This window comes from Carcharodon carcharias, chromosome 7 (genome assembly GCF_017639515.1).
Source record: "Carcharodon carcharias isolate sCarCar2 chromosome 7, sCarCar2.pri, whole genome shotgun sequence".
Classification (NCBI taxonomy): Eukaryota; Metazoa; Chordata; class Chondrichthyes; order Lamniformes; family Lamnidae; genus Carcharodon; species Carcharodon carcharias.
Window position 1 is genome coordinate 107,610,867 of NC_054473.1, and position 24,406 is coordinate 107,635,272.

General features: G+C 43.0%; 1 protein-coding gene across 1 annotated transcript in view; it reads left to right on the forward strand.

The window, feature by feature from the left end:
- The first annotated feature begins 5,898 nt into the window (after window positions 1–5,898).
- got2a (glutamic-oxaloacetic transaminase 2a, mitochondrial) overlaps window positions 5,899–24,406 on the forward strand; it is a 40,368-nt gene continuing 21,860 nt past the window's right edge. The window contains exons 1-3 of the mRNA XM_041192080.1: window positions 5,899–6,056; window positions 16,407–16,563; window positions 18,825–18,953. Coding sequence (XP_041048014.1) covers window positions 5,977–6,056; window positions 16,407–16,563; window positions 18,825–18,953 — 366 coding nt within the window. The 5' untranslated portion in view covers window positions 5,899–5,976. The remainder of the gene's footprint in view (window positions 6,057–16,406; window positions 16,564–18,824; window positions 18,954–24,406) is intronic.

Genomic DNA, 24,406 nt, shown 5'->3' on the forward strand with positions numbered 1-24,406 from the left:
CTTATTTGGGTCACTGGAATGGCAGCAACCAAACCATGCATACCAAGATAAAAGTGAAATACTGCAGATCCTGGAAGTCTGAAATGCAAACAGAAAATGCTGGAAATACTCAGCAGGTCTGGCAGCATCTGTGGACTGAGGAACAGAGTTAACATATTGCCAGCATTTTGGTTTTCACAAGGAGTTCCTAAAAGATTTCCTATCTCTGCCTTGCCATCAAGTATTATTATTAGCCAGACTGTAACGTACATTCCCTACAGCCAGCAACCATATCTGATCTTAACTCTGCCTGTATCCTGGCCAGCAATAAAGAATCCAATAGCAATCTCACCAGATTCCTCATTTTTTGTCACACTCACATCCAGCAAGAGAGAGGATCGTGTAGATTTTGTTTTGTTTCCAAAGGCGGAGACTCTGTGCTGTTGCCTCAGCTGCTTCCTCCATTCTACCTCCTTTTACCCCTTCTTGACTTCAAGTTATCCTTTAACAAATCTTCCATCTTTCACTTACTTGTATCAGGCTGAGCTCTCCAAAAGATCCACTTCCTGCCTCTGCATCACTTCTCCCCAAACCAATGAACACATTTGTTATCATTGATCAGAAACTGAACTGGACTAGCTATATAAATACTGTCGCTACAAGAGCAAGTCAGAGGCTGGAAATTGAGCGGCGAATAATTCACCTCCTGATTCCCCACAGCCTGTCCACCATCTACAAGGCACAAGGCAGGAGTGTGATGGAATACTCCCCATTTTCCTGGATGAGTGCAGCTCCAACAACACTCAAGAAGCTCAACACCAGCCAGCGCAAAGCAGTCCACTTCATTGGCACCCCATCCACAAACATTAACTCCCTTCACCACCGATGCACAGTTGCAGCAGTGTGTACCACCTACAAGATGCACTGCAGGAATTCATCAAGGCTTCTCCAATAGCACCTTCCAAACCCATTAACTCTACCACATAGAAGAACAAGGACAGCAGACACATGGGAACACCAGCACCCACAAGTTCCGCTCCAAGCAACACACCACCCTGACTTGGAAATATATCACCGTTCTTTCACTGTTGCTGGGTCAAAATCCTGGAACTCCCTCCCTAACAGCACTGTGGGTGTACCTACACCATATGGACTGCAGCAGTTCAAGGAGGCAGCTCACCACCACCTTCTCAAGGGCAATTAGGGATGGGCAATAAATGTTGGCCTAGCCAGCAACATCCACATCCCATGAATGAATAAATAAGTAAAATATCTTCTCTCCATTTACCCTATCAGACCCTCACTTAATTTGAATAGATCTCTATTATTGCTGAAAAAAAACATGCAGTTGAAGCTTTTCATCTTGCACTCATCAAGACAAATTTGCAAGAATACCAATTGTAAAGGGAACAACTGTGACAGTAGGGGACAGAGAGTACAAATCTAAGAGTAAATCAGTAGAAAAGGCTAAATGCTACAAAAATAATAAAAGGACAAAACTAAAGGCTCTGTATTTAAATGCATGTAGCATTCGAAACAAAACAGATGAACTGGAAGTGCAAATAGAAATAAACAGGTACAATCTGATAGCCATTACAGAGACATGGCTACAGGACAACATAGATTGGGACCTGAATATTGAAGGGTAAGTGACATTTAGGAAGGACAGGAAGTTAGGAAAAGATGGAGGGGTGGCTCTGTTAATTAATGACGGTATTAGCACATTAGAGAGAGATGACATAAGTTCAGGAAACCAGGACGAAGAAGTGGTTTGGGTTGAGATGAGAAATGATAAAGGCAAGAAGTTACTTGTGGGAGTGGTGTACAGGGCTCCTAATTGTAACTACACAGTAGGACACAGTACAAAGGAATAGATAATGAAGCTTGTCAGAAAGGTACAGCAATAGCCAAGGGGGGTTTTAATCTACAAATAGACTGGATGGCCAAAGGTAGCATAGATAAAGAGTTCATAAAATGTTTTCAGGATAGTTTCTGAGAATGGCACGTTCTAGAGCCAACTAGAGAGCAGGCTACACTAGACCTGGTATTGAGCAACATGATCGGATTAATTGATAACCTCCTAGTGATGGCACCCCCGAGGTAGCAGCATTCACAATATGTTTGAATTTTACATTCATTTTGAGGGAGAAACGAGTGCATTCAAGGCTAGTATTTTAAACTTAAATATGGGCAATTATGAGGGCATGAAAGCAGAGCTAGCTAAGGTGAACTGGCAAATGAGGTTAAAGGATTAGTTAAAAGAGGTTCAGTGGCAGACATTTAAGGAGATATTTCAGAATACACAGAATAGATACATTCCCAATGAGAAAGAAAAATTCCAAGGGGAGGACCCACCATCCATGGTTATCTAAAAGTGTTAAAGACAGTATCAAACTGTCTTTAACATTTCATTTAACATTTAACATTTTGTCACGCAAAGATGGGTGGCAGGTCAGAAGATTAGAAAGAATATAAAGAACAACAAAGAATTACAAAAAGATTAACAAAGAGGGAAAAATTAGAGTATGAGACAAAGCTAGCTAGTAATATAAAGATGGATAGTAAAAGTTTCTATAGTTATTTAAATAAGAAAAGAATTAACAAAGTGAGCATTGGCCCTATAGAAAGTGAGTCAGGGGAATTGATAATGGAAAATAAGGAGATGGCGGATGAATTAAACAGGTATTTTGCTTCAGTCTTCACTATAGAGGACACAAGTAAAATCCTGGAAATAACTGTAAATCAGGAAATGGAAGGGAGGAACTCAGGAAAATTACGATCACTAGGGAAGTGGTACTGAGCAAATTGTTGGGGCTGCAGGCTGACAAATCCCCAGGTCCAGATGGACTTCAGCCTAATGCCTTGAAAGAAGTGGCTAATGAAATAGTTGATGCATTGGTTTTAATTTTCCAAAACTCCTGGGGAAGAATTTTCCGGTCGACGGGTGGGGGTGGGGCCCGCTCACTGAGGTGTAAAATGATGCACGGTGACATCAGGTGGTCATCCCAACATCACCACGTGTCATTTAGATTTTCAGTTCAGCGGGCGCACAGCCGAGTCGGCTGCATGCCTGCCAAACTATCAAAGGCTTATTAAAAACTAATTAAAACAGTTAACAGAGCTGCCTGTCCAACTTTAAGGTTGGAGGGTAGGCGAGGAGCCCAGACGGCCTTCACATTTTTTATGAAACCTCATCCACGGGTGGGATGAGGTTTCATGAAGTGTTTATATATTCAATAAAAAATATTTTTAAAATTCATTGACAGGTACCAGCTCATGTGACACTGTCACTGCCGATTGGGTTCATACTCGCTCCCACCTGCCTGCCCCCACACAACCTCCCTCGCCCCCCCCCCCCCCCCCAAACAGGGGGGAAATTCAGCCCCTTGACTCAGGAAAGGTTCTATTAGATTGGAAATAGCGAACGTGACCCCTTTATTCAAAAAGGGAGGGAGACAGAAACACGAAACTATAGGCCAGTTAGCCTACCATCTGTCATTGGGAAAACGTTAGAAGCTATTATTAATGATGTACTTAGAAAAATTCAAGGCCATCAGGCAGATTCAACATGGTTTTGTAAAAGGGAAATCATATTTAACCAATTTATTGGAGCTCTTTGAAGGAGTCACATATGCTGTAGATAAAGGGAAACTGGTGGATGTGCTGCACTTAGACTTCCAGAAGGCATTTGCTAAGGTGCCACATCAAAGGTTTTTGCAGAAAATAAAAACTCATGGTGCAGGGGGTAACATATTGGCAAGGAAAGAATATTGGCTGACTAACAGGAAGCAAAGAATTGGCATAAATGGGTCTTTTTCCGGTTAGCAGGATGTGATGAGTGGTGTGCCACAGGGATCAGTGCTGGGGCCTCAGCTTTTTACAATTTATATAAATGACTTGGATGAAGGTACCAAAGGAATGGTTGCTAAATTTGTTGATGACATAATAGGTAGGAAAATAAATTGTGAAGAGGATGTAAGGAGGCTACAAAGTGACATAGATAGGTTAAGTGAGTGGCAAAGATCTGGCAAATGGATTATAATATGGGCAAATGTGAAATTATTCATTTTGGCAAGAAGAATAAAAAAGCTTATTGCATAAGTGGTGGGAGACTGCAGATCTCTGAGATTCAGAGGGTTCTGGGTGTCCTAGTGCATGAATCACAAAAGGTTAGTGTGCAGGTACAGTAGGTAATTGGGAAAACTAATGTAATATTATAATTTATTGTGAGGGGAATTGATTACAAAAGTAGGGAGGTTATGCTTCAGTTGGGCATTGGTGTGGCCACATCTGGAGTATTCTGTACATTACTGGTCTCCTTATTTAAAGAAAGATGTAAATGCGCTAGAAGCAGTTCAGAGAAGGTTCACTAGACTAATACTGGGAAAGGGCGGATTGTCCTATGAGGAAGGGCTGGGCAGGTTCGGCTTGTATCCACTGGAACTTAGAAGAATAAGAGGCGACTTAATTTAAGCCTTTGAGATCCTGAGGGGTCTTGACAGGTTAGATGTGTAGAGGATGTTTCCTCTTGTGGGAGAATCTAGAACTCGGGGCCACTGATTAAAAATAAGAGGTCGATATTTAAGACAGATGAAGAGAACTTTTTTCTCTCAGGGTGTTCTGAGTCTTTGGAACTCTCTTCCTCAAAAGGCGGTGGGAGCAGAGACTTTGAATATTTTTAAGGCAGAGCTAGATAAGTTCTTGATTAACAAGAGGGTGAAAGGTTATTGGGGATCTTATTGAATGGCAGAACAGGCTTGAGGAGCTGAGTGGCCTACTCCTGTTCCTAATTCATAATGCATGAGAAGATAGTGCTGATTAGTTGGCAAGTGAACTCTGCTTGGTAGAGGCATTGCCCTGTAGAATGCACCAGAGAACATTTAACTGCCAACGTTTAGTTTAAACCAGGCCAGTTGACTCTTGGTTAAGGCATTGCCATGGAGAATGAACTGGGGAATGGCTGTCCCCAAAGCTTTTGTTTGGATGAAAAAGGTGCCATGTGTAGGCATGCTCCTCCTGTCTGCAAAGGATAGAGCCCTGTATGTGAACATATGTATCTTCTAGCACACCTACACAAAATGTTAGCATGCAGGTGCAGCAAGTAATTAAGAAGGCAATTGGAATTTTGGCCTGTATTGCTAGGGTGTTGGAGTTTAAAAAAGGGAAGTCTTGTTACAACTGTACAGGGTGTTGGTGAGGCCGCACCTGGAGTAGTGTGTACAGTTTTGGTCCCTGTATTTAAGAAAGGGTACACTGGCATTGGAGGCAGTTCAAAAGAGATTCACTAGGCTGATTCCTGGGATGAAGGGGTTGACTTATCAAGAACGGCTAAACAGGTTAGGCCTTTATTCATTAGAGTTTAGAAGAATGAGGGGTGATCTTATTGAAATGTACAAGATTCTGAGGGGGTTTGACGGGGTAGATGTTGAGAAGATGTTTCCACTAGGGGGAATCTCAAACTAGGGGACATAGTTACAGAATAAGCGGATGCTCATTTAAAACTGAGATGCAAAGGAATTTCTTCTCTCAGAGGGTAGTGAATGTCTGGAATCGTGGACTCTAGATCACTGAAAGTACTTAAAGAGGAGGTAGACAGATTTTTGAAGTATCGGGGAGTTGAAGGCTATGAGGAGCTGGCATGAAAGAGTGAGGCCTGGGGCAGATCAGCCAAGATCTTATTGAATAGCGGAGCAGGCTTGAGGGGCTAAATGGCCTTCTCCTGCTCCTATTTCTTATGTTGTTATGTAAATGTGCCACACTTTAATAATTAAATAATAATCACACGCACAGTCCTTAAGTTTATTAACGTCATCTCGTATTACAGGGAAGCAATGATTCTGAGTCAGCCAGCCTGCAGGTGTCGCTGTGGTGCAGCCCGTGCACTGATTTACTCTGCTGAGATTATCTTGCCTCCACACTCGGCTCTCCTTGTTTTCCCGAGGTTATATATAGCTGGCGCTGAGCCTCCTGCCTCTGCTTCCCCTAACTCCAGCAATCATGGCGATGTTCAGTTGCTGTAGGATCCTTTCCACAACCGCGCATCACCCGGGTTTGGCCGTGCTCTCCGCCCGAGCCAGGTAACAAGTGGGAGAAAGCGGAGCAGCAGACAGCTGGTGGTAACGTCTCGGGTTTTTAAATTGATCGTTGCAGTAACGGTCCGGGAGCACAGAGACTCCTGGGTCGGGCTTCACCATGAATCCGCTTGTTTGAAGCGGAAGAACGGAATCCAGTGGCGCTCGAGCTGATTGATTTCTGTGTTCTGGGGTGATTCGATGCTGGGGGAAGAGGAGTCTCACATCTTCTCACTGAGGGCCTGCTGCTCTGTGATTGGCTGATCCCCGCAGAAGCAAGGCGCACACTTTGTCCGTGCTGGGCGCTGATTGGCTGAGTTGCGCAGAACACTTTGCTAGTACCGACTCTAATTGGCTGAGAAGCGCGAGAAGGGGTGGGGGTGGGGGGGCCCTTCTAGATTTGGGCGCTGATTGGCTGGGCGCCTCTCAGCCAATCAGCATCCAGGAGTCCCTCCTCTGACCGGTTGATTGAAGGGCCACGCGCCGCCCCATGCCCTTGATGGAGGCGAGTTAAAGGGCACATGAAAAGCACATATTGCTCAGTGAAGGACGAGATGCTGTGGCCATTGGGATTGGGAAGCAGTGAAATAATCTTAACCATAAATGCTGAGCAGGCCGATACCCTGCCTGGTGAGCTATTGTGCTGAGGTCGTTGCTCTCAAAGGGATGCTGCAATTTTCCAGAGCGCCCTGGTTTACGGAGTGGAGAAACCAGCCAGGGTTCACCCTCCAAATCACTGCTCAATGTCTCCCTCATAGCATTCTCACCTCTTTAAATCAGAAGGTCATGGATTCAAGTCCCCATTCAGACATTGGGTACAAAATTCATGCTGACACCTCAGGGAGTGCTGTACTGTCAGAGGCACCATCTTTCAGATGAGATATTAAACTGAGGCCCCCTCACAGTGGACATAAAATATCTCATGGCGCTGTTCAACCAAGAACAGTGATGTTCTTCTAGTGTCAATGAGTATCCTTCCAATAAAAACCTAGTAAATAATCAACATTGGTTTGGTAGAATATGATTCTGCTTGACCAATCTCCCCAACTTTTGTTGAATTGTGTAATGGGATGAATTTACAAGTATGCTATTGGAGGTGGAGATGGGCTTTGCACGCAAGTGGAAGCAAACAGTCATTGTGATGGAAAAGATTGGGCATTGAGAGCTGAGCTCAGTGTCTGAGGATTCCAAGGTTGTGAGCAATTTGGATCAGCCTGGGACAGTGGTCAGGAAGGAAGATGGAATCAGCAATTAAGGGACGGAGTTTGTAGCGGGAGCTGAAGACAGTCAGAGAATTCCCAATGTTTATTTGGAGGAAACTGAGGCCAATCCAGGAATGGATGTTGGATAAGCAGGCTGACAAGGTAGACCATGCAGGACCTGAGACAGGTCATGGTGAGGTAGAACTGGGTGTCACTGCACAGATACACAAATCACAAAGTAGTGACACAAGTTAATAAGACCATTGAAAAAAAGCACTGGAGATCCAGCATATAGAGGTGCTGGAGAAGATGCAAAAAGGATTTACTAGAATTATCAGAACTGGAAGGTTATACCTATCAAAGAAGATTGAACCGGCTACGATTTATTTTCTGTAGAAAAGACTGAGTGAGAAATGACCTGATTTTGATAGGGTAGCTATTGAAAAAATACAAACTGATGTTATAGTCTCCGAACTGACCCTACGCCGACGGGCAGGAGAGGTTTGGGTAGGGAGTTAAAATATCAAAGCTTATCCCTGTTCTGGGCACTTCAGAATTCAATGTGTAGGAATGAGGCCATTGTTAGTGTTCTGATGACAATAGTGGCTCCATGACATAAAGTATGGCAACTGATCCAAGGTGGGAGCTCTTAACATCTCGGGAGCCAGCAGGAGGGGAAGCCTTTGGCTTCGCCAAGTTACAGAGCATGCCCCCACCAAAGCCTCAATCTGCAGTCTCTCCCTCTTCATCTCAGCCTTCCAGATGGCTGTCTTACCCTCAGTCTGTCAGTCTGACTAGCTGCCAGACAGGAAATTTAGCTTAAAAAAAAATGATAAATTTGGCAGGATCCCCATGTTCCCAATATTTCAGGATTCCCTGCAAACGTACACTTAATCTCTAAATTTTGAGATTCAGAAGTCTAGAACATGTCGATTGGTAATTCCTTGAGTTCAAATTGATATATAAATAGCAACATTCCATAAATTGATCAGTCTGGTTTAATATACACGCAAATATAAAAGCAAAATACTGCAGATGCTGGAGATCTGAAGTAAAAACAGAAAGTGCTGGAAAAACTCAGCCGGTCTGACAGCATCTGTGCAGAGAGAAACAGCGTTAATGTTTCGAGTCCCAATGAACTGTAGGGTTTGGCCCCCAGCTTCAGGATATTACCACTAGAGGAAATACCTCTGGTACCTACCTGATTCAAATCCCTTTATTTTAAATATCTCAGTTAGATCACTCATCAACTTTCTGGATCAGGTCAGTGGTAACACACTTGTCTCTGACCCAGAAGCTTACAGATTTGTCCAACTGCAAGACTTCACAAATATCAACACTGACCCTGAAGTGGTGCTGTACTGTGGATGGTGCTGTGTTTTGAATTAACTTTCAAACTGAAACCCTTCCTGCTCTCGGATGGACATAAAAGATCCCATTGCACTATTCAAAGGAGAGCAGTGGGTTCAGGCTCTAACAAACGTTCCAAGGACAGGTATAGTGCAGGATTAGATACAGAGTAAAGCTCCCTCCACACTGCCCCCATCAAACACTCCCAGGACAGCTTACAGCACAGGGTTAGATACAGAGTGAAGCTCCCTTTACACTGTCCCATCAAACACTTCTAGAGCAAATACAACACGGGATTAGATACAGAGTAAAGACCCCTCTACACTGCCCTATCAAACACTCCCAGGACAGGTACAGCACAGGGTTAGATACAGAGTAAAGCCTCTTCAACTTGCCAATTGCTTTAGTACAAACAGCAGAAGTGCTTGCACTTGAGAAACCCTGCGTATTTGGAACCAATCTGAAACAGCCCAAAGTTGTTTCATGAAGGAGCTTTACGGCTGCTGAGATTTACATTTTGTCGGCCTGGGACTGTACCTGAATCAATTCCCTTGGTCGAAGGCTCAGTTTTGGTGTTTTTACTTCTATTGAGGGTCTTTCTTCCTCTCAACTTGCTCCCTCACTCTGGAACATAGACAGCCTTGCCACTTAAATGGCTAGGAGTAAGTTGAAAAAAGATGCACTCGAAACAGAGTAGTATCCCTTTCTGCAATTGTGAGATTTTTTACAGATCATTTTATAAAACAGAATTAACTAAGCGCTGTTGAAGCCAGTGTGTGATACCCAGCAGAGTGGGCTGTCACGCTGTGTGTGCTCCCTTAGTGGTCTCTGTCTGTTAAAGTACTTTGCTCAGGTCATCTGGTGTTACTAATTGTTGAGGGCTCCGTAATTTATACCCTCTCTGATTATTGAACATCCTTGGAGGCGTGGCACCTGGAGTCACAGTTGATGGGTTAATGCCCAGTCTATCAGTACCAGTAGAATGGTTAACATTCAGCCCTTCAGGACTTGCTAAGAGGGTTAACCCCCAGTCCTCAAGGATTAGGTACCACCTCTGCCAGCTTTGTGTCACTGATGCCTTTTGCTGAGAATGCCACTGCACCAGAGGCTGTGAAGCATGAGGTCAATCCTTGGCACGCTGTCCCGGAATTAAATCAACTCAGACTCTTATTTTAGGAGCTGCATTCACTAATGATGGCATAGCATTTGTGTTCATGAAATCAACACAATCTGTGCGAAATCTGTTGAACCAGCACAAAAGATCTGGGAATTTTAAGTGTAAGTTATGTCAAGTGTAAATCAACTTTCCATGATCTTCAACACTGGTGAACAATTCACACCACGCAAGTGTTAGGCAATGACCATCTTCACCACGAGAGAATCTAATAATCTCCCCAAGGTGACCAACACTGAACCCCCCACTATCAACATCCTGGGGTTTACCATTGACCAGAATCTGAACTGGACCAGCCATATAAATAATGTGGCTACAAAAACAGGTCAGAGGCTAGGAATTCTGTGGTGAGTGACTCAACTCCTGACTCCCCAAAGCCTGTCCACCATCTACAAGGCACAAGTCAGGAGTGTGATGGAATACTCTTTACTTTCCTGGATGAGTGAAGCACCAACAACACCATCCAGGACAAGCTAGCCCACTTGATTGTCGTCTCATCCACCACCTTAAACATTCACTCCCTCCACCACCAATGCACAGTGGCAGCAGTGTGTGTCATCTACAAAAAGCACTGCAGCAACTCACCAAGGCTGTTTTGACAGCATCTTCCAAATCCACAACCTCTACCACCTAGAAGGACAAGGGCAGCAGATACATTGGAACACCACCACCTGCAAGTTCCTTTCCAAGCCACACACCATCCTGACTTGGAAATATATTGCCATTCCTTAACTGTCACTGGGCCAAAATCCTGGAACTCCCTCCCTAACAGCACTATAGGTGTACATACACTACATGGACTCCAGTGGTTCAAGAAGGCAGCTCACTGTTGTTATACTTCACTGAGTAAAGGGGGAATCTGCAGCCAGTCTTTCCTGAACATATTCACAAAACTCAGAGAATATATGTACAAGCTCCCTTTTCTGTCCCCCACACAACTGTAAACCGGTTCTTATATATACTTAAGAATAATGCCCTAACCTTTCCCTAATGAGTAACAGCTGCTGTCACTTACAGCGAGAGTGTGCACTTCATTGTGACAGGATTGCAACATTAACAACCACCACCTTCTCAAAGGCAGTTAGGGATGGGCGACAAATGCTGACTTTGCCAGCGATGCCCACATCCCATAAAAGAATACAACAAATTATTTCACCAGAAGTTGGTCCTGCTCAGAACAGGCCTTGCCGCCAGGTCAGTATAATGAACCTGGCAAGTTTCTGGCATTTGCGGCCTTTCGGGGGGTGGAAGGGGTCTTCAGATTGTGCTCATTTACGTAGGCACACAGGCACATTTTAAAAGTTTTCACATAAAAAGTGTTTGATTGACTGAGAAACTGATAGCGTACAGCAGTTAAATTCATAAATAGTTCAGTATTTTTTTAAGTCATATTCAATTATTTAAACTCTGATTACTCATAGGTGGAAGACGAAACAAGAGAAAAGAAGTAAGCAATTATGTTCTGTAACATTTAACAGATTGGGCTGTTCCTGAAAGGTTGTACCTTTGTGATTATGCAAATAACTTTTCACAGAAATTTGACTATAACCTCAACAACATAATTTCAATCAAAACTTGCGCCTAATTACCTGATTGCTGCCAAAGCAGAGACTTACACCCTTTATGTTTAATGTGGATTTTGATTGCTCTGTCCATTTTATCCTGGGACAGGGATAGCTATAATATGGTCAGGTGTTAGTTTCCTCCAAGTTGCCCCATTCTGCTTTGCACACCTGTATCTTACCTGTGGCATCCTTGCACTCCCTGCCTTCCCCCTCCCCATTATCCATTACCTCTCTCCAGCTTTTCTCTTGTAATTTTATGATATTGCTTGAGGGGAAGCCCCCCTTGTGTGAGATTTTAAAATGGAGGGAAATTAAATGGCTGAATTTTTTTCCACAGAAGGATCCCAGTTATCAAAATTAGATTTCAATTCTGGATTAAGAGTGATCTTCCAAGTCCGGCTATTATGTTTCAGTGCTTGGTATGGTGGCTAGTATCAGAATTAGTCTCCAACAGCTTGTGCTGTATCCAGTTTCAAATGTCACCACAGAAAGCCAATTATTTAAAGTGCAGCATTGAGCTGTATTAATCATCCAAAATCAGTCACACATTGAGTAGACCAGCAGGGAGACTGCATGGTGCAGTGGACTAGCAATCTGCTCTTTCAGCTTTGGGACCCGTGGCTGAATTGCTGAGGGCATTGGTGAAAACACATCTGGAGTACCGTGTACAGATTTGGCCTTATTTAAGAAAGGACATAATTGCTTGAGAAGCAGTTCAAAGAAGATTCACTTGACTGACTCCTGGGATGGAGGCAGGGGAGTGGTTATCTTATGAGGAAAGGTTGAACAGGTTGTGCCTGTATCCAGTGAGTTTAGAAGAATGAGAGGTGATCTTATTGAAACATATAAGATCCTGAAGGTACATGACAGGGTGGGAGAGATCAGAGCTAGGGGACGCAGTTTCAGAATAAGGGGTCTCCCATTTAAGACAGAGATGAAGAGAATTTTTTTCTCTGAGGGCTATGAGTCTGTGGAACTCTCTCCCCTAAAGAGTGATGGAGGCAGGGCCATTGAATATTTTAAAGGACCAGAGGTAGACACATTCTTGACTAAGGGAGTCAAAGGGTTTTGGGGGTAGACAGGAAATTGGAGTTAAGACCACAATCACATCAGCCATGATCTTACTGAATGGTGGAGCAGGCTTAAAGGGCCGAATGGCCTACTCCAGCTCTTAATGCGTACATTTGTACAAATGCTAACCTTTGTGTCAGAGTCCTACACTGAGGCTGAAGGCTAATCTGAACGCAGTTCTTAGCGGCAAGCTCCTACAACAAAAACTGCTCTTAATTCAATAACAGAAACCGGAATTGCTGCAATTGTGGCGCTGGTCAGGCAACTTCTTTTGAGGGAACAGAGAAACGACCGTTACAGGTGTGGACCCTTGAAAAATGGAAAAAGAATAGGTGGACATTTGCATTGATGCATTCAGAGAGATGGAATATATATATAATAAAAACCACAGGTAAACTCGGCAAAGAATGCATGAATGGAAATGATGTACTCTCAGTTGAGTAATGGACAGAAACATTCAGACATTGAAGAAAGAGTTAAAAGTAGTCAAAGAAAGGGGAAATCTATAGAAAGGCCAAGAAATTGGAGATGGAAAATGTGGAGGTCACTTGTGGAATTTAAGCAAGTTTGAAAAGAAGGATATAGCTGAAGTTACTGAAGTCAGTGTTCAAACCAGAGAGGTGCAGGTGAAAGATGAAATATTTTCTTTGTTTAGATTGAGCTTCATTTGAACAGTGTACAATACAAATAGCAACATTGTCAGAGTGGGAGAGGGAACTCAAGTGACAGATCCCAGGTAGCTCAGGGTCACAATTACAGACAAGTATTTGACAAAGCAGTCATACGATCTACATTTAGTCTCACCAGTGTTGAAGAGAGAGCACTAAATAGTAAACCTTGAGATATGGGATTACAGAGAGTGTGTTTCGGGCCCTGGACAATAGTAGGTGGGGCGAGGGGAGGGATGAATGCACAAATGTTGCAGCTCCTGTGTTTGCACAGGAATATGTCAGCACAGGAAAGGCAGCTAAAGGTGGGGCCAGTGGAAAAGTGAACCAAGGGCGTTGCAGAGGCAATAGTCCCTCTAGAAAGTGTGGGGCGGGAGGAGGCTGTGAGTGGCGGGGGTGATGGAAGATGTGAGTGGTGGGGTTATGTTGTAGATGGCAGAAGGTGATCTGGTGAATCTGGAGGTTTGTGGGTAGGACTCGTGGATTTGAAAAGAAAGGGGAGAGACCTGGGCACAAGCAAGGGAAACGGGACCATCCCAGCAACAGACCCTGCAGAGAGCAATCCCCAGTTCAGGGCAAAGGAGATTTCAGAAACTCTGGTGTGCAATGTCGAGTCATCAGAGTGGCTTCAACAGAGAAAGTGAGAGAAGAATTCTAGTTTTTATAGAACATAGGGTGGGGAAAATAATTGTGGGAGTTTATAGTCTTGTAGCAGATATAATTGGAAGCTCATGAGCAGTTCTAAAGGGAGGTTCACCCAGGGGTGGGTCAGGTAATGTGAAGGGATGGGTGAAAATTGGAAACGTTTTGTTTTTAGTATTGCAGTAAACTGCTAGCCACACACATACAAGATTGGCGCCAAACCTCTGCATGGAGTAACAAATACTCACCTGAGTCCCACGTAAGCCATTGATACCGAGCTTTGCTCAAGTTTTAATTTAAGCTGTGCCTGATTACAGACAAACTGAAAACTGGAGAGTGACCCTTTTTTTGTTCTCCTGGTTTTATGCTGTGGTGTTGGACTTTGGATACAGATTACTGGATATGATCCTATGAAACTGCCTTCTCTTGCTAATGCAAACATTGTGTGTTCCTGCAGGACACAATTGGGTCAGACCATGGCTTAATTATATCGGATTAATGCTTTTTTGAGATCAGTTGTGCAGACACTCAAATGATTCAATTTATATTCTTGGGCTCAGTTTCTTTTCAATGTTTTAACTGTGTTCAGTGGAGTATCATTAACTCTAAGTGGTCTCTTCCCACTTCAAGTTCTCTGCTTAGTATCTACCAAGTATCACCTTTGACTTTGTAGTTCAAGCTCTACTTCAGGACTTGAATACATAAGGTAGCATAATTCATCAGTGTAGTACTGAGAGAATGCTGTATTTTTGGAGATGCTGTCTTTTAGATTAGACATTTTAACCAAAGTGCCTGCTTGCTCAGGCAGACATATAAAATCCCAGATTACTGTTCAAAGAGCAGAGCTGCTTCTCTAGTGTCCTGGCCAAGATTTATCCCTCAGCCATGACCTCCAAAAGCAGATTAACAGGCTATTCATTAAACTACCATTTGTTGGACATTTCTGTGTAGAAATTGCCTGCTGTATTTCCCAACAAGGCAACAGAGACTCTATCTGTGGTAAGGTGGCATAGTGGTTATATTACTGAACTAGTAATCCAGAGGTCAAGACCAACGATCAGACTATAGAATCATAGAATGGTAACAGCATATAAGGAGGCCATTCAGTCCATTGTGTCCTTGGTGGCTCTCTGCAATGCTTTTCTGTTTGGGTGCTGATCCAATTCCCTTTTGAAAGTCATGATTGTATCTGTCTCCACCACACTCGCAGGCAGTGCATTCTAGATCCTAACCACTTGCTGTGTAAAAATAGTTTTTCCTCATGTCGCTGTTAATTCTTTTGCCAATCACCTTAAATTGGTGTCCTCTGGTTCTTGATCCTTCTGCCAATGGTAATGGTTTCTCTCTAATCTGTCTCAACCCCTCGTGATTTTGAACACTTCTATCAAATCTCCAGTCCACCTTCTCTTACTGAAGGAGAGCGACCCAGCATCTCTAGCTTTCCACATAGTGAGGTCGTGTCCTAGGCCCAATCATCTTCAGCTGCTTCATCAGTCATCTTCCCTCTATCATAAGGTCAGAAGCGGGGATGTTCACTGGTGATTGTACAATGTTTAGCACCATTCACAACTCCGATAATGAAGCAGTTCATGTCCATATGCAGCAAGATCTGGACAGCATACAGGCTTGGGCTGAAAAGTGACAAGTAACCTTCATGCCACACAAATGCCAGGCAATGATCATCTCCAACAAGGGAGAGTCTAACCATCTCCCCTTGACATTCAATGGCATTACCATTGTCAACTCCCCCACCATCAACATCCTGAAGGTCATCATTGAGCACAAACTGAAAGGACCAGCCACACAAATACTGTGGCTACAAGAGCAGTAATTCTGCAGTGACTAGCTCACCCGTTGTCCACCATCTACAAGGCACAGGTCAGGAATATGATGGAATACTCTTCACTTGTCTGGATGAGTGCAGCTCCATCAATGCTCAAGAATTTGTTTGATCAGCACCCCATCCACCACCTTAACCAGTCACTTCCTCCACCACTGGTACACTGTCAGCGGTGTGTAGCATCGGCAAATTTCATTGCAGCAATTCACCAAGACTCTTTCAACAGCACCTTCTAAACCCACAACTTCTACCATCTAGAAGAATAAGGACAGCAGATGCATAGGAACACCACTGCCTGCAAGTTCCCCCCAAAGCCAGACGCCAGCCTGAATTGGAAATATATTGCCGTTCCTTCATTGTCGCTGGGTCAAAATCCTGGAACTCCCTAGCTAGCTAACAGCACTGTGGGTGTACCTACACCACATGGACTGCAAAGGTTCAAGAAAGTGACTCAGCACCATCTTCTCAAGAGTAATTAGGGATGGCAAATGTTGGCCTAGCCAGCGACATTCATATACCTTGAACAAATGGAATAGCAAGCACTGCATTGTCTGTGAAAGAGGGCGTCCTGAGGTTGTCAAAGGCAGTATATAAATGTAAGGTTGTTCTTTCTATGTACACTTGTTGCTCTGTAATTACACTTTTCCCCTTCCAGCGAGTAGTTCCATTGGCAGGGATGTGTAGTTACAGCATGACAAGTTAACATAGGCATTAAAAATGCTGATTATTATCAAAGAACATAACTGCTTATAATGTATTCTAACACTAATTATTTACTCTTAAACTGATGCAGTATTAAAGTGAATTTTCTCTAAAGAAAACATATTTTCTAATGGTCTTCTAGTTCTGTGTGGTCACATGTGGAAATGGGACCCCCTGATCCCATCCTTGGGGTTACCGAAGCTTTCAAGCGAGACAGCAATCCCAAGAAAATGAACTTGGGCGTTGGTGCGTATCGTGATGACAATGGCAAGCCATACGTGTTGAACGCTGTCAGAAAGGTGAGTTGGATGTGGCATCCTTGTTTTTTTTAAATGAACGATCATGGAGAAATCCAAAACCTCATATGGACCATCCAGCAATCATTGAATATAAGCACTGAAGGAGGCACTTCAGCCCATTGAGTCTGTGCATCCCTATCAAAGAGCAATCCAATTAGTCCCACTGCCCAGCTTTTTCCCCATATCCCTGCAATTTCTGTACCCCCCATCCTGAGGGAGAAGAATGGGCTCAGTTTTGATGTCCATCACATCGAGCCCATTGGCATTTGTTATCTGGGCTCTCTGGGCAGCCAGCACCCATCTATCTATAGCCATACAGGAGTCAGCAGCCCCTGCAGAGAAGCGGCAGACTGACCTGAGGGAAGAACATGCAAGGCAAACAAACTAAAATGTCATGACATGTTGGTTTGAGTCATGAGAATTTAGCCGTTACACACACTAACCAAGACAGTATCTTTCCAATAACGTGGTTAGTTAATCCACCATAAAGAATGAGCATTTTTCAGGGGAGTTTGCCTGATGGGTGTTCAGGTGGCATTCCTGGGCATGTGACATTCTTTCATAAATAACTCGCTGACATGGTCTAAACCTGTTTTGTATGCCCCTGTAAAGAAGCTGTGATATGCTCCTGACTTAATGGTCAATTCCTGGTGCCACATAGTTTGTTGAGAAGTTACTCATTGAGCCTCCAGAGTGTCTGTTGCTGACAGCCCCCAGGGGAAAAGTGAAAAACTAAGATCCTTAAACCTGTACCTGTGTATTTAAAGATCAGTCTGCACCATGATACAAGGCAGTTAACACACCTTATCCTTGAAGCAACCTCACAATTAAGCTGGACATCTCAGCTTATCAATTTGTAAGTGCTCTGTAAAAGTTGAAGTGTCAATCCTGTATAACAAATTCCTTTTCACTTGAAATATATTAGAGGGACATTATGCAAGCGATAGAAAAATGCACAGTTACAGCTGTACCATCACTGAAACAAATCCCTGAGAAGATTTATGTCCATCCCATGGAGATTGTATGCCTGGTGACCTTTTCAGGAAAGACATACAATGAATAATCTTACATGAGATTTTCAAAGAGGGTTGTGAAAAAGAAAAACTAGCATTTATATGGTACTTTTCACAGCCACAGCATGTTGCAAAGTACTTTGCAGCCAATGAAGTACTTTTGAATTGTAGTCACTGTAATATAGGGAACATGGCAGTCAATTTGTGCACAAACAGCAATGTGGTAATGACCAGATGTTTGGGTGAGATTAATGGAGGGATAAATACTGGCCAGGACTCCAGGGAGAATCCCCCTGCTCTTCTTCAAAATAGTGCCATGACATCTTTTATGTCCACCTGAGAGGGCAGACGGGGTCTCCATTAAACCTCTCACCTGAAGGACAGTGGCTGCGTTCGCTGCCAGTACCATGCGTGTGCAGTTCTACTATTTCTCTACCATGTTCACTGTTTTACAGACTCACGCAATCGTGAACACATTGTATCAGACTGGGAGCCGAACAGGATTTCACAGACCTGACAGACACTGCTAGATTGAAATTCATTCAGTGCCAAAGAAAAAAAACTTTTGTACCATTTTAATGCATTAGTAAAGTCAATACTTTAAAGCAGCAAACTAATGAACAGAAAATCTTGGAGACACTCAGGCAGCATCTTGCGTTGAATGCCTCCAGAGTTTTCTGTTTCCGAGTTGCAGCATCAGCAATGTTTTCTTGCCTCTTGTGAATTGTTAATGATGCTACTTTGACAATAATTCGATATAATTAAAATATTAGGAGGGAGTGCTGGTCCTGTCGCGGTGAGAGTGCAGCTATTGTTTGGTGCCCTTGCTGTTTAAACTTTGTTAGTGGAAATGTAATTATTTAATTGATTTTTTGCCATTCATCTGTAGTTATAAAATATATAAAAACTTTTGTTAAGACCTGCACACACTTCCTGCCTACAAAACCCATGTTTTGGGTGCAGCAAAGTGACATCTGCGTCGACCAGGGCGTGTGCACAGACGGATATATTGTGTTGGCAGGAGACACTGTAGAAAGACAGCATCTCCAACAGGGCAGCACTCTCTCTGCAGTGTACTGGTTGTCAACCTTGATTATTGTACTCCTGACCTGAAATAGGACTTGACCGGAACCTTGTGGTTCAGAAGCAAGAGGGCTACCAACTGAGCTATGGCTGACACTGAAAATAAAAGGTGCCCCTAGACATTTGTAGAACTGATATGTACTCTGATTTTTAACATTCTCACAGGCTGAGACTCAAATTGCAGCAAAGAAAATGGACAAGGAATATCTCCCTATTGGTGGCCTAGCAGACTTTAACAAGGCCTGTGCTGAGCTGGCTCTAGGAGACAACAGTGAAGTGATCAAGAGTGGAAGGGTAAGGAGTTGCTTTTTCTAGTAGATGGGGTTAGGTAACAAGCATAAATGCAAGTGGCCGTATTTCTAGAATGCTGAACTGAATAAATGGAGCAGCCAAGGAGAATTTCAGGATAGATAAATAGACCTATTGGATGGGGAAAATGTGACCTTTGTACACCACAGAAGGATTTTTTTTATCAAAGCTGGGCATGGGTTTAGGTGTAACTTTTGTTTATCCAATTAATATGAAACCATTGATGATAATCCAGGTACTGTGATGACCCTCAGGGCCAGTGTTCTCTCTAAGGCATGCACATGCTCAGCCGTAGAGCAATTTGAAATGTTCCCTGCATTGAAGTAAACAGGCCGCTCGCAACAATGAACTGCTGGGGCAGGAGCTGTCTGCAGGACTGAGAATCAAACCACAAAGTGCGACTGGCTGGAGAGTGTGAGGGATAAATTGTGGCTATGGTTGGAGGAGCAACAGCGAGTGGGAGAGAGAGAGTTTGTGATTGAAGGAATGGCATGCAGGCCAGAGAGAATCTATGACTGGGGGAACAGAGAGCTTGGGTGAGGGAATCTGAGATTGGAGGCACCCAGGGCAGGGGGGAGTCACCCGACGGGAGGCAGGGAGAGCGGGGCAAGAGTGGAGTGCTGGAGAGGAGGTTGATTGAGAGAGCAGGGTCAAAATTGAAGTAGATTACAGCACATAGGAAGACAGACACAGAATTGAACTTGTTTTTGTTGGAGAAAGAATGACATGACCTAGGTTTCAAGAAGGTTGGAAGAAGGGAAGAGTGTACCTAACAAGCAGTTTGTTTAGCAAGCTGTAAACAAAACGAGAAGACACAAATTCAAATTTGCCAAGTGGTAAGCAAGCCTGAGATGGGAGAGACTTTTCCTGTAGACTAGTGAATATGTGAAAATATTATTTCTTGAAACAGTTAATACAGCGTCACTTAGCATTGAAATAAAAACTGGTGAGTGCCTTGTTTGGAAAGGGATTGTGAGTTATAAGGCTTGAGACAGATAGAGGTGATTGAATGTTGTGGGCAACATGATATCTGAGCTGCTGAAAGCTTGGTCATGACATTGTAAGGTCAGTGCTGAATACTGTAGGGTGTGTAGAGACAGTTCTAGCGAGAAACCTCCTCGGAGATGAAATATGTGGGATTATCTGTAGTAGAAGGGATTCTTTATGGTCTGTGGGAAACAGCAACTGAATTAGTCAAGTAGAATTTCCTCATCCTGTGCTTGGTCATGGTCCTGATTCTGGAGTTGATGACAATGTCTTAATAGTTTTCTGATCACGCTGGTATATCTAACTTTGTGCCATTAGAAATATGGATAATTCACATTACAAAAGCAAGACGCTCGGCCCATCGTGTGTCTGCCAGCTGCAAAAGAGCTTCTAGCCTAATCCAGTTGTCCTGTTCTGGGTCCATGACCCTGTAGGTTATAGCAATTCTTGTGCATATCCACTTATTTTTGAATACAAGAAATCAGAGCAGAAGTGGGCCATTTTGTCCCTTGAGTCTGCTCCACCATTCAATAAGATTATGGCTGATCTGATTGTGGCCTCAACTCCACTTTTCTGTCTGCCCCTCCTTTAACTCCCTTGTCGATCAAACATTTAATCTAACTCAGTTTTGAACATAAAAAAAAAACAGAATTACCTGGAAAAACTCAGCGGGTCTGGCAGCATCGGCGGAGAAGAAAAGAGTTGACGTTTCGAGTCCTCATGACCCTTCGACAGAACTATACAATTATCGCAAAATCTCCCTATTTTTATACTCGATTCCTCTTACAATAAACGTGAACATTCCATTTGCTTTCCAACATTTTGTGACTCATGTACCAGGACTACCCAGATGCCTCTGTACAGTAGAGTTCTGCAGTCTCTCTTCATTCAAATAATATACTGCTTTTCTTCCTGCCAGGTGGGCAGTTCACATTTTCCTACATTGCACTGCATCTGCCAAATTTTTCCCCATTCACTTAACCTATCTAAATCTCTCTTAGTCTTCTTCACAACTAACTTTCCTATCTGTCTTTGTGTCATCAGCAAATTTAGCTACTATACCTTCAACCCTTCAGCTAAGTCATTGATGTAGATTGTAAATAGTTGAGGCCCTACCACCGATCCCTGTGGCACTCCATTAGTAACAGCATGTCAACCTGAAAATGATCCATTTATTGCCTACTCTACATCCTGCTAACTAATCCTCTATCCACGATAATATGTTATTTCCTACACCATGAGCTCGTATATTGTGAAGTAGTCTTTGATGTGGCACCTTGTCAAATGCCTTTTGGAAATCCAAGTGCAGCACATCCACAGGTTCTCCATTATCCAAGTTGCTTGTTACATCCTTAATGAATTCTAATAAATTAGTCAAAACACTATTCCCTTTCACAAAACCATGTTGACTCTGCCTGATTGTATTAGGATTTTCTAAATGTCCTGCTGTTACCTCCTTAATGGATTCTAGCATTTCCCCTATGGCAGACTTTAGGCTAATTGGCTTTTAGTTTCCTGCTTTCTCTCTCCCTCCTTTCTTGACTAGTGATTTTCCAAACCGCTGGAACCTTCCAGAATCTAGGGAATTTTGGAAGATCACCACCAATGCATCTACTATCTCTGCAGCCACTTCTTTTAAGACCTGAGGATGGAAGCCATCAGGTCTAGGGGACTTGCCAAATTTTAGTTCTACTAGTAACTACCAGTAACTTTTCCCTAGTGATTGTGATTAATCCAATTTTACCTCTTGATTTTCAGGTATACTCGGTATGTTTTTTGTGTCTTCTACAGTGAAGACAAACCTAAAATACCTATTTAATGCTTTCACCATTCCCTTGTTTCCCATTATTAATTCTATAGTCTCACCCTTTAAGGGACCAACACTCACTTTCGCTGCTCTTTGCCTTTTTAAATACTTGTTGAAGCTCTAACTATCTTTTTTATATTTGAGTAGCTCTCATGCTCTAATTTCTCTCTCTTTTGTATATTCATTCTTTGGACAGGAATCAGCAATCTTCTGATGTACCACTAATCTTCAAAATATTGGACTTTTTTTTCTTTCAATTGAGACTATCTATAACTTCCTTAGTTAGCCATGGATGGTACATCCAGAGTCTTTCTCAATGGAATATATCTTTGCTGAGAGTTATGGACTATTTCCTTAAATGTATGCCATTGTTTCTTTTCTGACCACCTATTTAAGCTACTTTCCCAGTTCACTTTCTCCAACTCTGTCCTCGGACCCTTGTAATTGCCATTATTTAAGTTTTAGGCACTAGTCTTGGACTCTCACTTCTCACCCTTCTCTTCCTCAAAGTGAATGTGAAATTCAATTATGTTATGATCACTGCTACCTAGAGGCTCCTTTGCTTTACAGTCATTAATTAAACCTGCCTTATTGCACATTACCAGGTCTAGAATAGCTTGCTCTCCGGTTGACTCGAGAACATACAGCTCTAAGAAATTGTCCTGAAAACACTCAATCAACTCATCTTCCAAGCTACCTTTGCTGATCTGATCCGTCCAATCCATGTATGGATTAAAATCATCCTTGATTACTGCTGTACCTTTCTTACATATCTCCATTATTCATTCCTATATATCCAGTCCCAGTGTAGTTACTGTTTGGAGGCCTATAAGCTCCTTCCACAAGTGATTTATTACCTTTGCTATTTCTTATCTCTACCCAAACTGATTCTACATCATCTTCTTTAAAACTAAAGTCAATTCACTATTGTGCTCATGTCATCTCTAATTAACAGAACTAACCCACCGCCTTTTCCTAGCCTCCTGTCCTTCTGAAATGTCAAGTACCCTTAAATATTCAGGTCCCAGCCTTGATCACCTTGCAGCCATGTCTCTGTAGTGCCTATAAGGTCATACTTATTTCTATTTGAGCTGTCAGTTCATCCATTTTGTTACGAATACTACTAGCATTCAGATGAAGAGACTATAGGCCTGCCTTTTTATTATTTTTGCAAACTCTGCCATAGAACCATAGAAACGTTGCAGTGCAGAAAGAGGCCATTCAGCTCATCATGTCTGCGCTGGCCAGAAAGAGAGAAAAAAACTAGCTGCTCGTTTTAAGTCCACTTTCTAGCACCTGGTCTGTAGCCTTGCAGGTTACAGTACTTAAGTTACAGATCCAGCTACCTTTTAAATGAGTTGAGCATTTCAGCCTCAACAACCAATTCAGGCAGTGAATTCCAGATGTTGCCACCCTCTGGATGAAAAGGTTTTTCCTCATTTCCCTTCTAATCCTTCTACCAATCAACTTAAAGCTATGCCCCCTGGTAATTGACCCCTCAGCTAGGAAAAACAAATCTTTCCTGTCTAGGCCCCTCAAAATTTTGTACACCTCAATTAGATCACCCCTTAGTCTCCTCTGTTCAAAAGAAAACAACCCTAGCCTATCCAATCTCTCCTTATAGCTGCAATTTTCAAGCTCTGGCAACATTCTTGTAAACCTTCTTTGCACTCTCTCCAGAACAATTACGTCCTTCCTGTAATGTGGTAAACAGAACTGTACACAACATTCCAGCTGTGGACTAACCAACGTTTTATACAGTTCCATCATTACATCCCTGCGTTTGTATTCAATACCTCGTCCAACAAAGGAAAGCATTCCATTTGCTTTCCTGACCACCTTGTTCACCTGTCTTGCCACCTTCAAGGACCTGTAGACGTGCACTCCATGGTCTCTCACTTTCTCAATCCCTCTCAATAGCTTCCCGTTTATTGAATATTCTCTTGTTTCGTTTGCCATCCCTAAATGCATTACCTCACATTTTTCCGGATTGAATTCCATTTGCCACTTCTCCGCCCACTCAACCAAACCATTGATCTCATTCTGGAGTCGACAGCTATCCTCTTCACTGTCAACTGCACAGCCAATTTTTGTGTCATCTGCAAATTTCCTAACCATGCCTCCCACATTTAAGTCTAAATCATTAATATATACAACAAATAGCAAGGGCCCCAACACTGAGCCCTGTGGAACACCATTGGAAACTGTTTTCCGTTTGCAAAATATCCATCAACCATTACCCTTTGTTTCCCGTCACTGAGCCAATTTTGTATCCAACCTGCCATCTTCCCTGTATCCCATGAGATCTCACTTTCCTGACCAGTCTACCATGTGGAACCTGCGTTACTGAAATCCATGTAGACAACATCCACTGCACGACCCTCATTAATCTTCATCCTTACTTCCTCAAAAAATTCTATTAAGTTAGTAAGATACTATTTTCTCCTAACCAAATCATGCTGACTATCCCTGATCAATCGGCGCCTTTCCAAGTGACAGTTTATCCTGTGTCTCAGAATTAGTTTCAATAATTTGCTCACCACCGAAGTCAGACTGACCAGCTTATAATTTTCTGGCCTATCACTCACACCCTTTTTAAATAATGGTACAACGTTCGCAGACCTCCAATCCTCTGGGACCTCGC